The sequence below is a fragment of the Heptranchias perlo genome, chromosome 16 (genome assembly GCF_035084215.1).
Source record: "Heptranchias perlo isolate sHepPer1 chromosome 16, sHepPer1.hap1, whole genome shotgun sequence".
In the NCBI taxonomy this organism is placed as follows: domain Eukaryota; kingdom Metazoa; phylum Chordata; class Chondrichthyes; order Hexanchiformes; family Hexanchidae; genus Heptranchias; species Heptranchias perlo.
In genome coordinates this window covers 63,932,818-63,945,881 of record NC_090340.1, presented here as the reverse complement: position 1 = coordinate 63,945,881, position 13,064 = coordinate 63,932,818, and the positions used below count along the sequence as shown (strand labels likewise).

The window sequence follows — 13,064 nt, the reverse complement described above, 5'->3', positions numbered from 1 at the left end:
GTGTTCAATTCTGGGCACCGCACTTTAGGAAGGATGTCAAGGCCGTAGAGAGGGCGCAGAAGAGATTTACTAGAATGGTGCCAGGGATGAGGGACTTCAGTTATGTGGAGAGACTGGAGAAGCTGGGGTTGTTCTCCTCAGAGCAGTGAAGGTTTAGAGGAGATTTGATCGAGGTGTTCAAAATCATGGACAGTTTTGACTGAGTAAATAAGGAGAAACTGTTTCCAGTGGCAGGAGGGTCAGTAACCAGAGGACACAGATTTAAGGTGATCGGCAAAAGAGCCAGAGGGGAGATGAGGAAACATTTTTTTTTACACAGCGAGTTGTGATGATCTGGAATGCGCTGCCTGAAAGGGCGGTGGAAGCAGATTCAATAATAACTTTCAAAAGGGAATTGGATAAATACATGAAGGGGAAAAATTTGCAGGGCTGTGGGGCAAGAGCAGGAGAGTGGGACTAATTGGATAGCTCTTTCAAAGAGCCGGCACAGGCACAATGGGCCGAATGGCCTCCTCCTGTGCTGTATGATCCTGATTCTATACACTAGAATCTCACCACCAAATAATTATAATTTTAAAAAAAATTTCTCAGGATGTGGGCGACGTTGGCATGGTCACATTTATTGCCCATAGAGATGGCGCACCTTGACTTTTCACCTCTGGACCCGAATTCATCCCAGACCAAGAGGTTTAAAGCCTTGCAGCGGTCCTGACCCTACGTGAAGTAACTTTGAAGCAGACACAGCAGCAAGTCGCCCAGAACTGAGCACCAACCAACAAGGAAATGGGATTAGAATAGAGAACTCCACTTGAAGAGCTAGCACTGGCAACATGTGATGGGCCGAAAGGCCCCCTCCTGTATTGAAATTTGTATTGTATTATTAATGTTAATCTCATTCCAAGAGACCACTGAAGTGTTATACCAGTTTATGAGTGAATGTTCTGAGATTGCAGCCAATGTATGACAGGTCACAGTCACTCTCTCTCTCACACACACTCACACACACACACTCACACAGAGTGTACCACAGCTGACACCTCACAGTCTGTACACAGTACAGGAGCTGACCAATTGCGTGTTGCAGGTTCAAATCTAGCTCATTATTCTGTAATATTTACAAATAATGATGGCTGACTCTTTGGGATGAAGTTGTGTGAGAGACGAAAGCAACTCAGAACCTGGTATCTGAACTCCAGCAACAACTGGAACGAGCTTTAGTAACTGGATTTACGGAAAGGTCCCTTTTAAAAATGTCAGCATATTTATGTCAGATTTGCTCCTGGCGATTTGTTAAAGCTGAAACACATCAGGATTCATGCTTTGCTGCGGTTCAGTCAGTTGTTCCCTCTCCTCCTCCCCCCTCCCCTGTGCCTCGCACAGATCCCAAGCACCTGCTGCCACCCCACCCCCCCGATGTTCGTTCCCTGTGTGGCGGGAGGGGACCTGTCGCCGTGCCGATAGCTCACCTGTTTTAAGAGATTCACCGCTTGCGCCCACACAACAAAGGCGAGCGAGGGAGTGAGAGAGAGTGGAACCTTGGAGTGACGAGGCCTGAACAGGAGTGGAGACCCCCGGACCAGAGCAAGAGTAAACTCCAGCTCCCCCCTCCCCGTCCCCCTCCTCCCTGTCTAATCACTGAGCTCACAGCTCGCGATGGGACTTGTCCATTGTGGGACGGTTGTGGTGCTGGCACTGAACCTCCTAAATACCCCTCAACCACCTCAAACGCTGGGAACACGCGGATACGGTGTGAACGCACGGACACGCCGGGAACACGCGGATACGGTGTGAACGCACGGACACGCCGGGAACGCACTCACAGAGTCATAGAGTCATAGAGTTATACAGCACGGATAGAGGCCCTTCGGCCCATCGTGTCCGCGCCGGCCATCAAGCCCTGTCTACTCTAATCCCATATTCCAGCATTTGGTCCGTAGCCTTGTATGCTATGGCATTTCAAGTGCTCATCCAAATGCTTCTTGAATGTTGTGAGGGTTCCTGCCTCCACAACCCTTTCAGACAGTGAGTTCCAGACTCCAACCACCCTCTGGGTGAAAAAGTTCTTTCTCAAATCCCCTCTAAACCTCCCGCCTTTTACCTTGAATCTATGTCCCCTTGTTATAGAACCCTCAACGAAGGGAAAAAGCTGCTTAGTATCCATCCTATCTGTGCCCCTCATAATTTTGTACACCTCAATCATGTCCCCCCTCAGCCTCCTCTGCTCCAAGGAAAACAAACCCAATCTTCCCAGTCGCTGAAAACAGGGCAGCTTTTATTTCAGAAAGATACAAAGGAATTTATAGCAACTGTTAATCATTTTTAAGAGAATAGCAGCTTCATTTGTCACTTACGCCTCGAGCGAGAAGATATGCGTTTCTCCCCTTCCCTATAATGTGTGTGTTTGGGGGGAGCAGGGACCTGATTGAGACAATCCCACTCTGTTTCCCCTTCTCTGTTCCTGGGCTTGAATCTCAGCCACTGACAGGCCCCTCTCTCCGGACTCTCGGTTGCTGGTGAGTGTTGAGCACCAACAGCCGGGGCGGCTGAAACCCGTTGGGAGATTTAATTCTCGGAGGATTTTGCCAGCGAGAAGTGCTTTGGGACTGGGCACAGGCAGTAATCACTGGAGTGTCAAACATACGGGGGTGGAGAGAGCACGAGAGGAACTAACCTCCCTAGAGAGAAGTGACAGGCCTCTGCTCCCGGCCGCCCCCCTCAAGATCGGGAGCGTTGTGTGTCCTGCCATTCCACTGAAGGGAGAGCTGGAGGCCCACCTGTCCTCATAAGACCAACCACAGCCAGTCCTGGCTTTATATATAGACCAACCACACTCTAATAGGCCATATTGTGTATGTGTGTCTGTGGATATATGCTTATGTGCGCTTGCATGTATATGTGCACGTCTGTGTGCGTATATGTGCATGTCTGTGTATATGTGCACGTCTGTGTGCGTATATGTGCATGTCTGTGTATATGTGCACGTGTATATCTGTGTGTACGCACGTGTGTTTATTATAAGTTGTGATGTTGATGAATCCTGGCCCCCATTTCCTGGTGAGGTTTCAAACACTGCCCTGCACCCCCCTCCCCGCCCTGGCCCTGGCCCTCCCCCTCCCCCTCCCCGGCCCTCCCCCTCCCCCTACCCCCCCCGCTCCTCCTACCCCCTCTCCCCCCCCCCCCCCCGGCGATGGGCCCACCCTGAAGGCTGTGCATTACAATCAAGGCGTTAAAGCCCTCGGATTCCTTCATCTCTCCGATTATTTTTGCGTCTGATTTGCGAGTACAAAGCTTGATTTGCGTTGTGAGATTCCGATCACGGGCCTGACCAGAGGTTTGACGCGGTGCTCAATAAACGGCCCGCGCCCACAGGACTCCAGAGATTCAGGGTGTCTGGGCAGAGAGTTGACTGAATGGCTTGGTGGAGCCGACACCTTCTGCCATCAAGGCCTCAATCTCCTCGACAGTGCGCGGCACGCAGGTCAGCAGTTCCATCCCGCCAGAGGTCACGGCAATATCATCTTCAATACGCACCTACGGAGAGAGGAGCAAAGGTCGGTGAGGAACCCAAACCCCTCAGTGAAAATAAACGCCTGTTACTGGACTAGTAATCCAGAGGCCTAGACTAATAATCCAGAGTCATGAGTTCAAATCCCGCCATGGCAGATGGGGAATTTAAATTCAATTAATTAAATAAAAATCTGGAATAAAAAAATACGAGTGTCAGTAATGATGGCCATGAAACTACCGGATTGTCGTAAAAACCCATCTGGTTCACTAATGTCCTTTAGGGAAGGAAACCTGCCGTCCTTACCCGGTCTGGGCCTATATGTGACTCCAGACCCACAGCAATGTGGTTGATTCTTAATTGCCCTCTGAAATGGCCTAGCAAGCCACTCAGTTGTACAATCTCGCTACAAAAAGTCACAATAAGAATAAAACCGGACAGACCACCAGGCATCGGACCACGAGGCACCGGACACGACAAAGGCAAACCAAGCCCAGTCGACCCTGCAAGGTCCTCCTCACTAACATCTGGGGACTTGTGCCAAAATTGGGAGAGCTGTCCCACAGACTAGTCAAGCAACAGCCTGACATAGCCATACTCACAGAATCATACCTTTCAGCCAACGTCCCAGACTCTTCCATCACCATCCCTGGGTATGTCCTGTCCCACCGGCAGGACAGACCGACCAGAGGTGGTGGCACAGTGGTATACAGTCAGGAGGGAGTGGCCCTGGGAGTCCTCAACATTGACTCCGGACCCCATGAAATCTCATGGCATCAGGTCAAACATGGGAAAGGAAACCTCCTGCTGATTACCACCTACCGCCCTCCCTCAGCTGATGAATCAGTCCTCCTCCATGTTGAGCACCACTTGGAGGAAGCACTGAGGGTAGCAAAGGCACAGAATGTACTCTTGGTGGGGGTCTTCAATGTCCATCACCAAGAATGGCTCGGTAGCTCCACTACTGACCGAGCTGGCCAAGTCCTGAAGGACATAGCTGCTAGACTGGGCCTGTAGCAGGTGGTGAGCAAACCAACACGAGGGAAAAACCTACTTGACCTCGTCTTCACCAATCTACCTGTCGCAGATGCATCTGTCCATGACAGTATTGGTAGGAGTGACCAGCGCACAGTCCTCGTGGAGATGAAGTCCCGTCTTCGCACTGAGGACACCATCCAACGTGTTGTGTGGCACTACCACCGTGCTAAATGGGATAGATTCAGAACAGATCTAGCAACTCAAAACTGGGCATCCATGAGGCGCTGTGGGCCATCAGCAGCAGCAGAATTGTATTCCAGCACAATCTGTAACCTCATGGCCCGACATATTCCTCACTCTACCATTACCAACAAGCCAGGGGATCAACCCTGGTTCAATGAGGAGTGTAGAAGAGCATGCCAGGAGCAGCACCAGGCGTACCTAAAAATGAGGTGCCAACCTGGTGAAGCTACAACTCAGGACTACATGCATGCTAAACAGCGGAAGCAACATGCTATAGACAGAGCTAAGCGATTCCACAACCAACGGATCAGATCAAAGCTCTGCAGTCCTGCCACATCCAGTCGTGAATGGTGGTGGACAATTAAACAACTTACAGGAGGAGGAGGCTCTGTAAACATCCCTATCCTCAATGATGGCAGAGTCCAGCACATGAGTGCAAAAGACAAGGCTGAAGTGTTTGCAACCATCTTCAGCCAGAAGTGCCGAGTGGATGATCCATCTCGGCCTCCTCCCGATATCCCCACCATCACAGAAGCCAGTCTTCAGCCAATTCGATTCACTTCATGTGATATCAAGAGACGGCTGAGAGCACTGGATACAGCAAAGACTATGGGCCCCAACAACACCCCAGCTGCAGTGCTGAAGACTTGTGCTCCAGAACTAGCCGCGCCTCTAGCCAAACTGTTCCAGTACAGCTACAACACTGGCATCTACCCGACAATATGGAAAATTGTCCAGGTATGTCCTGTCCACAAAGAACAGGGCAAATCCAATCCGGCCAATCACCGCCCCATCAGTCTACTCTCAATTATCAGCAAAGTGATGGAAGGTGTCGTCAACAGTGCTATCAATCATCACTTACTCACCAATAACCTGCTCACCGATGCTCAGTTTGGGTTCCGCCAGGACCACTCGGCTCCAGACCTCATTACAGCCTTGGTCCAAACATGGACAAAAGAGCTGAATTCCAGAGGTGAGGTGAGGTGAGAGTGACTGCCCTTGACATCAAGGCAGCATTTGACAGAGTGTGGCACCAAGAAGCCCTAGTAAAATTAAAGTCAATGGGAATCGGGGAAAACTCTTCAGTGACTGGAGTCATACCTAGCACAAAGGAAGATGGTAGTGGTTGTTGGAGGCCAATCATCTCAGCCCCAGAACACTGCTGCAGGAGTTCCTCAGAGCAATGTCCTAGGCTCAACCATCTTCAGCTGCTTCATCAATGACCTTCCATCCATCACAAGGTCAGAAATGGGAATGTTCGCTGATGATTGCACAGTGTTCAGTTCCATTCGCAACCCCTCAGATAATGAAGCAGTCCGAGCCGCATGCAGCAAGACCTGGACAACATCCAGGCTTTGGCTCTTAAGTGGCAAGTAACATTTGCGCCAGGCAAGTGCCAGGCAATGACCATCTCCAACAAGAGAGAGTCTAACCACCTTCCCTTGACATTCAGCCGCATTACCATCGCCGAATCCCCCACCATCAACATCCTGGGGGGTCACTGTTGACCAGAAACTTAACTGGACCAGCCACATAAATACTGTGGCTACAAAAGCAGGTCAGAGGCTGGGTATTCTGCGGCAAGTGACTCAGCTCCTGACTCCCCAAAGCCTTTCCACCATCTACAAGGCACAAGTCAGGAGTGTGATGGAATACTCCCCACTTGCCTGGATGAGTGCAGCTCCAACAACACTCAAGAAGCTCTGCACCAACCAGGACAAAGCAGCCCGCTTGATTGGCACCCCATCCACCACCCTAAACATTCACTCCCTTCACCACCAGCGCACTGTGGCTGCAGTGTGTACCATCCACAGGATGCACTGTAGCAACTCGCCAAGGCTTCTTCGACCCGCGACCTCTACCACCTAGAAGGACAAGAGCAGCAGGCACATGGGAACAACACCACCTGCACGTTCCCCTCCAAGTCACACACCATCCCGACTTGGAAATATATCGCCGTTCCTTCATCATTGCTGGGTCAAAATCCTGGAACTCCCTTCCTAACAGCACTGTGGGAGAACCTTCACCACACGGACTGCAGCGGTTCAAGAAGGCGGCTCACCACCACCTTCTCAAGGGCAATTAGGGATGGGCAATAAATGCCGGCCTCGCCAGCGACGCCCACATCCCATGAACGAATAAAAAAAAAACACCCTTAGAGTGGGGAGGAAAGAGTTCGTTCGCATCTAACACAGCAACTTTTCACATCCTCACAATGTCCCAAAACACTACACAACCAATGAAGTGTAATGATTGTTGTGGAGGTAAACCCGGCAACCAATTAGAGCACAGAAAGATCCCACAAACAACAAAGAGATAGATGGTCAGTTCATCTGTTCCTGCTCCCGCGACCCTATTCCCACCAAACTACTGACCACCCAATTTCCCTTCTCCAATTGGCCCCCATGTTAGCTGATATTGTTAACGGTTCCCTCTCCTCAGGTACTGTCCCCCTCCCCTTCAAATCTGCAGCCATTACCCCCCTCAATAAACCCACCCTTGACCCCTCTGTCCTTGCAAACTACCACCCCATCTCCAACCTCCCTTTCCTCTCCGAAGTCCTTGAACACGTTGTCGCCTCCCAAATCCGTGCCCATCTTTCCCATAACTCCATTTTTGAATCCCTCCAATCAGGTTTCCACCCCTGCCACAGTACTGAAACGGCCCTTATCAAAGTCACAAATGACATCCTATGTGACTGTGACCGTGGTAAACTATCCCTCCTCATCCTTCTCCACCTGTCTGCAGCCTTTGACACGGTTGACCACACCATCCTCCTCCAACGCCTCTCCTCCGTCGTCCAGCTGGGTGGGACTACGTTCGTCTGGTTCCATTCTTATCTATCCAGTCGTAGCAGAGAATCACCTGCAATGGCTTCTCTTCCCGCTCCCACACCGTTACTTCTGGAGTCCCCCAAGGATCTATCCTTGGCCCCTCCTATTTCTCATCTACGTGCTGCCCCTCGGCGAAATCCAATGAAAACTCAATGTCAGGTTCCACATGTACACTGACGACACCCAGCTCTACCTCACCACCGCCGCCTCTGATTTGTCACACTGCTTGTCTGAAATCCAGTACTGGATGAGCAAAAATTTCCTCCAACTAAATATTGAGAAGACCGAAGCCATTGTCTTCGGGCCCCGCCACAAACTCCATTCCCTCGCCATCGACTCCATCCCTCTCCCTGGCCACTGTCTGAGGCTGAACCAGACCGTTTGCAACCTCGGGGTCCTATCTGACCCCGAGATGAGCTTTCGACCGCCTACTTCCACCTCTGTAACATCGCCTGTCTCCGCCCCTGCCTCAGCCCATCTGCTGCTGAAACCCTCATCCATGCCTTTGCTACCTCCAGACTTCACTATTCCAATGCTCTCCTGGCCGGCCTCCCGTCTCCCACTTTCCATAAACTTGAGCTCATCCAAAACTCTGCTGCCCGTATCCTAACTCGCACCAAGTCCCATTCACCCATCACCCCTGTTGGCTCTTGGTGACGTCCATCCGCACACTGGTGACATCAAGCACTATGACCCCATCGCTTCCCTCAACAGCATCTGTGATGTCAGGCTGCATGTCACAGGAATACAGGAGGTGGCCATTCACCCTTCGAGCCTGTTCCCCCATTCAATTAGATCATGGCTGATCTGTATCTTAACTCCATTTACCCACCTTGGTTTCATAACCCATAATACCCTCACCCAACAAGAACCTATCGATCTCAGTTTTGAAATTTTCAATTGACCCCCAGCCTCAACAGCTCTTGGGGGAGAGAGTTCCAGATTTCCACTCCCCTTTGTGTGAAGAAGTGCTTCCTGACATCACCCCTGAACGGCCTGGCTCTAATTTTAAGGTTCTGCCCCCTTGTTCTGGACTCCCCCCACCGGAGGAAATAGTTTCTCTCTATCCACCCTATCAAATCCTTTAATCATCTTAAACACCTCAATTAGATCACCCCTTAATCTTGGTCAGAACATTGAATGCAGGAGTTGGGATGTCTTGTTGAAGTTGTACAGGGCATTGGTGAGGCCACACTTGGAGTACTGTGTACAGTTCTGGTCACCCTATTATAGAAAGGATATTATTAAACTAGAAAGAGTGCAGAAAAGATTTACTAGGATGCTACCGGGACTTGATGGTTTGACTTACAGGGAGAGGTTAGACAGACTGGGACTTTTTTCCCTGGAGAGTAGGAGGTTAAGGGGTGATCTTATAGAAGTCTATAAAATAATGAGGGGCATAGATAAGGTCGATAGTCAAAATCTTTTCCCAAAGGTAGGGGAGTCTATAACGAGGGGGCATAGATTTAAGGTGAGAGGGGAGAGATACAAAAGGGTCCAGAGGGGCAATTTTTTCACTCAAAGGGTGGTGAGTGTCTGGAACGAGCTGCCAGAGGCAGTAGTAGAGGCGGGTACAATTTTGTCTTTTAAAAAGCATTTGGACAGTTACATGGGTAAGATGGGTATCGAGGGATATGGGCCAAGTGCAGGCAATTGGGACTAGCTTAGTGGTATAAACTGGGCGACATGGACATGTTGGGCCGAAGGGCCTGTTTCCATGTTGTAACTTCTATGATTCTATACGCGAGGGAATACAAGCCTAGTCTATGTAACCGGTCCTTGTAATTTAACCCTTTAAGCCCCAGTATCAGACTGCATATCACGGACGAGTTAAAATTTCCTCCAGCTCAACACCGGCAAGACCCAAATCTTCATTTCCAGCCATGTTGTAAACTCCGTTCCCCAGACTCTGGTTCCATCCTTCGCCTCAGCCTCTCTCTTGGGCTGTGAGGAACTTCAGCGTTCTGTGTAACTCAATGAGTTTCAAACCCCAGGTCCGCTCCATCATCAGGACCACATATCTCCTGACAACTCCATCTGCTCTTCTGTCACCTCTAGACTTGGTTTCTCCAATGTCCCTCTGGTCCTCCACAACTGAATCAAAACTCATCCATCCATATCTGATCCTACACTAAGCCCCGCTAACTCATCATCCCAGTACTCACTGGCTCTCTATCCCATACAGCATTGAATTTAAAATTCTAATCCAAATCCCTTCATCCTATCTGCAACCTCTCCCAGCCTCATGTCTCCTCCCACATCCTTCAGTCCTCCAACTCTCTTCTTCTGGGTACCCCAACCTTCCTCCACCACCTCAGCCCTGCTCTCTGGAGCAACCTCGCTCTATCCCTCCTCCTCCTCTCCAATGCTCCCTGTCAGCCCTGGCTCAGTGGGACCAATATTCATCCCTCAACCAACATCACTAAAAAAGACGATCTGGTCATTATCACATTACTATTTGTGGGATCTTGTTGTGCGCAAATTGGCTGCCACGTTTCCTACATTACAACAGTGATTGTACTTCTAAAGTATTTCACTGGCTGTAAAGCCTACTTTGGGAAATCCTGAGGTTGTGAAAGGCTCTATAGAAATGCAGGATCTTTCTTATTTCAATGCTCCCCATTTTGTGAAAAGCCTCTTACAACCCACCTTTTTGACTAAACCTTCATTCACCCCTCCTACCATGGGTGTGTGCCTGCTCCTACCTTATCTTTCCCTCTGCAAAGTACGCTGGGACTTTTTTGGCACTATAGGTGCAAGGTAATTGCAAGTTTGTGCTGTGAGGGAAGAGGTGGGTGCTCACTCTGTCAGGTGGCTCTGCACCTCCTTAACTCCCAGAATAATCCATCTACAAAAGAGCTGCAGAGGTTGGGGCAGGTAGGAAGGGGTTAAGTCCGCAGCTCCCGTCAGTGACTGACACGATCTGCCGCTCCTGTTGGCAGTGGTGCTCGCCACGTCCAGATTAATATGTGATTCATTACACACCTCAACCTCTCCGACATTATCTCCAAAAAAGCACTGACACTGATTTTATATCTCGGTATCTTATCAGCAGAACTGTAACCGGTCACAAACCGTTCAATAAAGGTCCTATCTGATAGGGTGTAAATCCAGCAGGCAGTAAAGTGGAGGTTACTCCCACGCGATTATTGCAGTCTGAGCAAAAATAGCCCAGGCAAACCCAGCCCCACGATTTGCTCAGTGCCGACAGATAAAATCATGGCCTTGAGGCATACAATGCTCCCGCTCCCTTCAGGTTTTATACAAGAGGCAGCCCTTTTTATTCATAAAGCCTTCCATGATTCGTAATGGTCGGAGTTATTTATAAAAAGAGAGATGTCACCAAACACTCCCAGGGCAGGTACAGCACGGGTTAGATACAGAGTAAAGCTCCCTCTACACTGTCCCAACAAACACTCCCAGGGCAGGTACAGGGTTAGATACAGAGTAAAGTTCCCTCTACACTGTCCCAACAAACACTCCCAGGGCAGGTACAGGGTTACATACAGAGTAAAGCTCCCTCTACACTGTCCCATCAAACACTCCCAGGGCAGGTACAGCACGGGTTAGATACAGAGTAAAGCTCCCTCTACACTGTCCCATCAAACACTCCCAGGGCAGGTACAGCACGGGTTAGATACAGAGTAAAGCTCCCTCTATGTTGTTTTTTATACAGCGAGTTGTTCTGATCTGGAATGCACTGAAAGGGCAGTGGAAGCAGATTCAATAATAACTTTCAAAAGGGAATTGGATAAATATTTGAAAAGGACAAATTTGCAGGGCTCTGGGGAAAGAGCGGGGGAGTGGGAATAATTGGACAGCTCTTTCAAAGAGCCGGCACAGACACGATTGGCCGAATGGCCTCCTTCTGTGCTGTATCATTCTATGAAGTCATCCATTCCAAACATTAACCAGTACTCACCCCACCGAACCCTCGGAATCGGGCCAGAACGTCCTTGTTGATGAAACAGGCCTGTGCTGGATCAGCGAGAGCCCGGTCCAACACATGGTCGATGAAGTAGATTCCGGGCTCGATGGTGAGCACCATCCCTGGCAGCATGTCTCGGGCGGTGCGGAGACTGCGGAGTCCTGGCTCATCGATACGATCCACGCCCTGGAACACACAACCCAACTGTCAGCACCAAGGATCGAGTAAACCAGCAGGGACCCAGCAGCTCAGGAACAAGACCAGTGTTACACCCCTCTCCCCGCTCCATTACACCCCTCTCCCCGCTCCATTACACCCCTCTCCCCGCTCCATTACACCCCTCTCCCCGCTCCATTACACCCCTCTCCCCGCTCCATTACACCCCTCTCCCCGCTCCATTACACCCCTCACCCCGCTCCATTACACTCCTCTCCCCGCTCCATTACACCCCTCTCCCCGCTCCATTACACCCCTCTCCCCGCTCCATTACACCCCTCTCCCCGCTCCATTACACCCCTCTCCCCGCTCCATTACACCCCTCTCCCCGCTCCATTACACCCCTCTCCCCGCTCCATTACACCCCTCTCCCCGCTCCATTACACCCCTCTCCCCGCTCCATTACACCTCTCCCCCCCCCGCCCCCGTCACGCCTCCCCCCCCCGCCCCGTCACGCCTCCCCCCCCGCCCCGCCCTCGTCACACCTCTCCCCCGCCCCGCCCCATCCCCCCCCCCCGGTTCCCCTGCCCCACCCTTTGACAATGGACTGGAAGCACAAGGAAATAACGGTTTTGTTCCCAGGATGTGAGCGATACCAGCAAGCCCGGCATTTATTGCCGTCAGTCTCGCTAAACCACGTCAGAGGGCAGTTAAGATTCAACCACGTTGGTGTGGGGACTGGAGTCACATATAGGCCCAGACCGGGGAAGGACGGCAGGTTTCCTTCCCCAAAGGACATCAGTGAACCAGTTGGGTTTTTACGACAATCCGATAGCTTCAGGGGTCACTTTTACTGAGACCAGCTTTTTAATTTTCTGGTTTTTTAAAAAAAAACTAAATTCAAATTCTCAAACTGCCCTGATAGGATTAGAACTCACGGTCTCTGGATTATTATTTCAGTAACAGAACATTAGCGAGCCTGTTTGGATTTCCCCTCTCGAATCTGGTTTGTTAGTCCAGTATCCTAACCCCTGCACTAGCTTGTTCCACTGCACCTAACCCCGGGGGACGGGGGGAGCAGCGCCGATGTAAATATTCAGCTTGTGATTGAAGATTTACAGAAAATAAATGTGCAAATGTGCAGGACCCAATGAAACATAGACTCCAGCACCGAGGGCTGGAACACTGGGAAATTCCTCAATGATAAACAGCCAATGCCAAAATCAATCCTATTTATATAATTTATGAATTGGGAAGGTTTTGTCTGTAACTTGGCAATTAACCAGCTGGAACTAAAGATTAAAAATAAATTCTAAAGCTGCTGATTATCAGTGATTTATGATTTGCTGACACCCTGATTCCTTTATTCACATGGGATTTGTGAAGATTGGGTGAGATTTACAAGGCATGGGAGGGAGAG

General features: G+C 50.3%; 1 protein-coding gene across 1 annotated transcript in view; it reads right to left on the bottom strand.

The window, feature by feature from the left end:
- Nucleotides 1–3,178: 3,178 nt before the first annotated feature.
- pepd (peptidase D) overlaps nt 3,179–13,064 on the bottom strand; it is a 140,569-nt gene continuing 130,683 nt past the window's right edge. The window contains 2 exon segments of the mRNA XM_067998201.1: nt 3,179–3,531; nt 11,483–11,674. Coding sequence (XP_067854302.1) covers nt 3,382–3,531; nt 11,483–11,674 — 342 coding nt within the window. The 3' untranslated portion in view covers nt 3,179–3,381.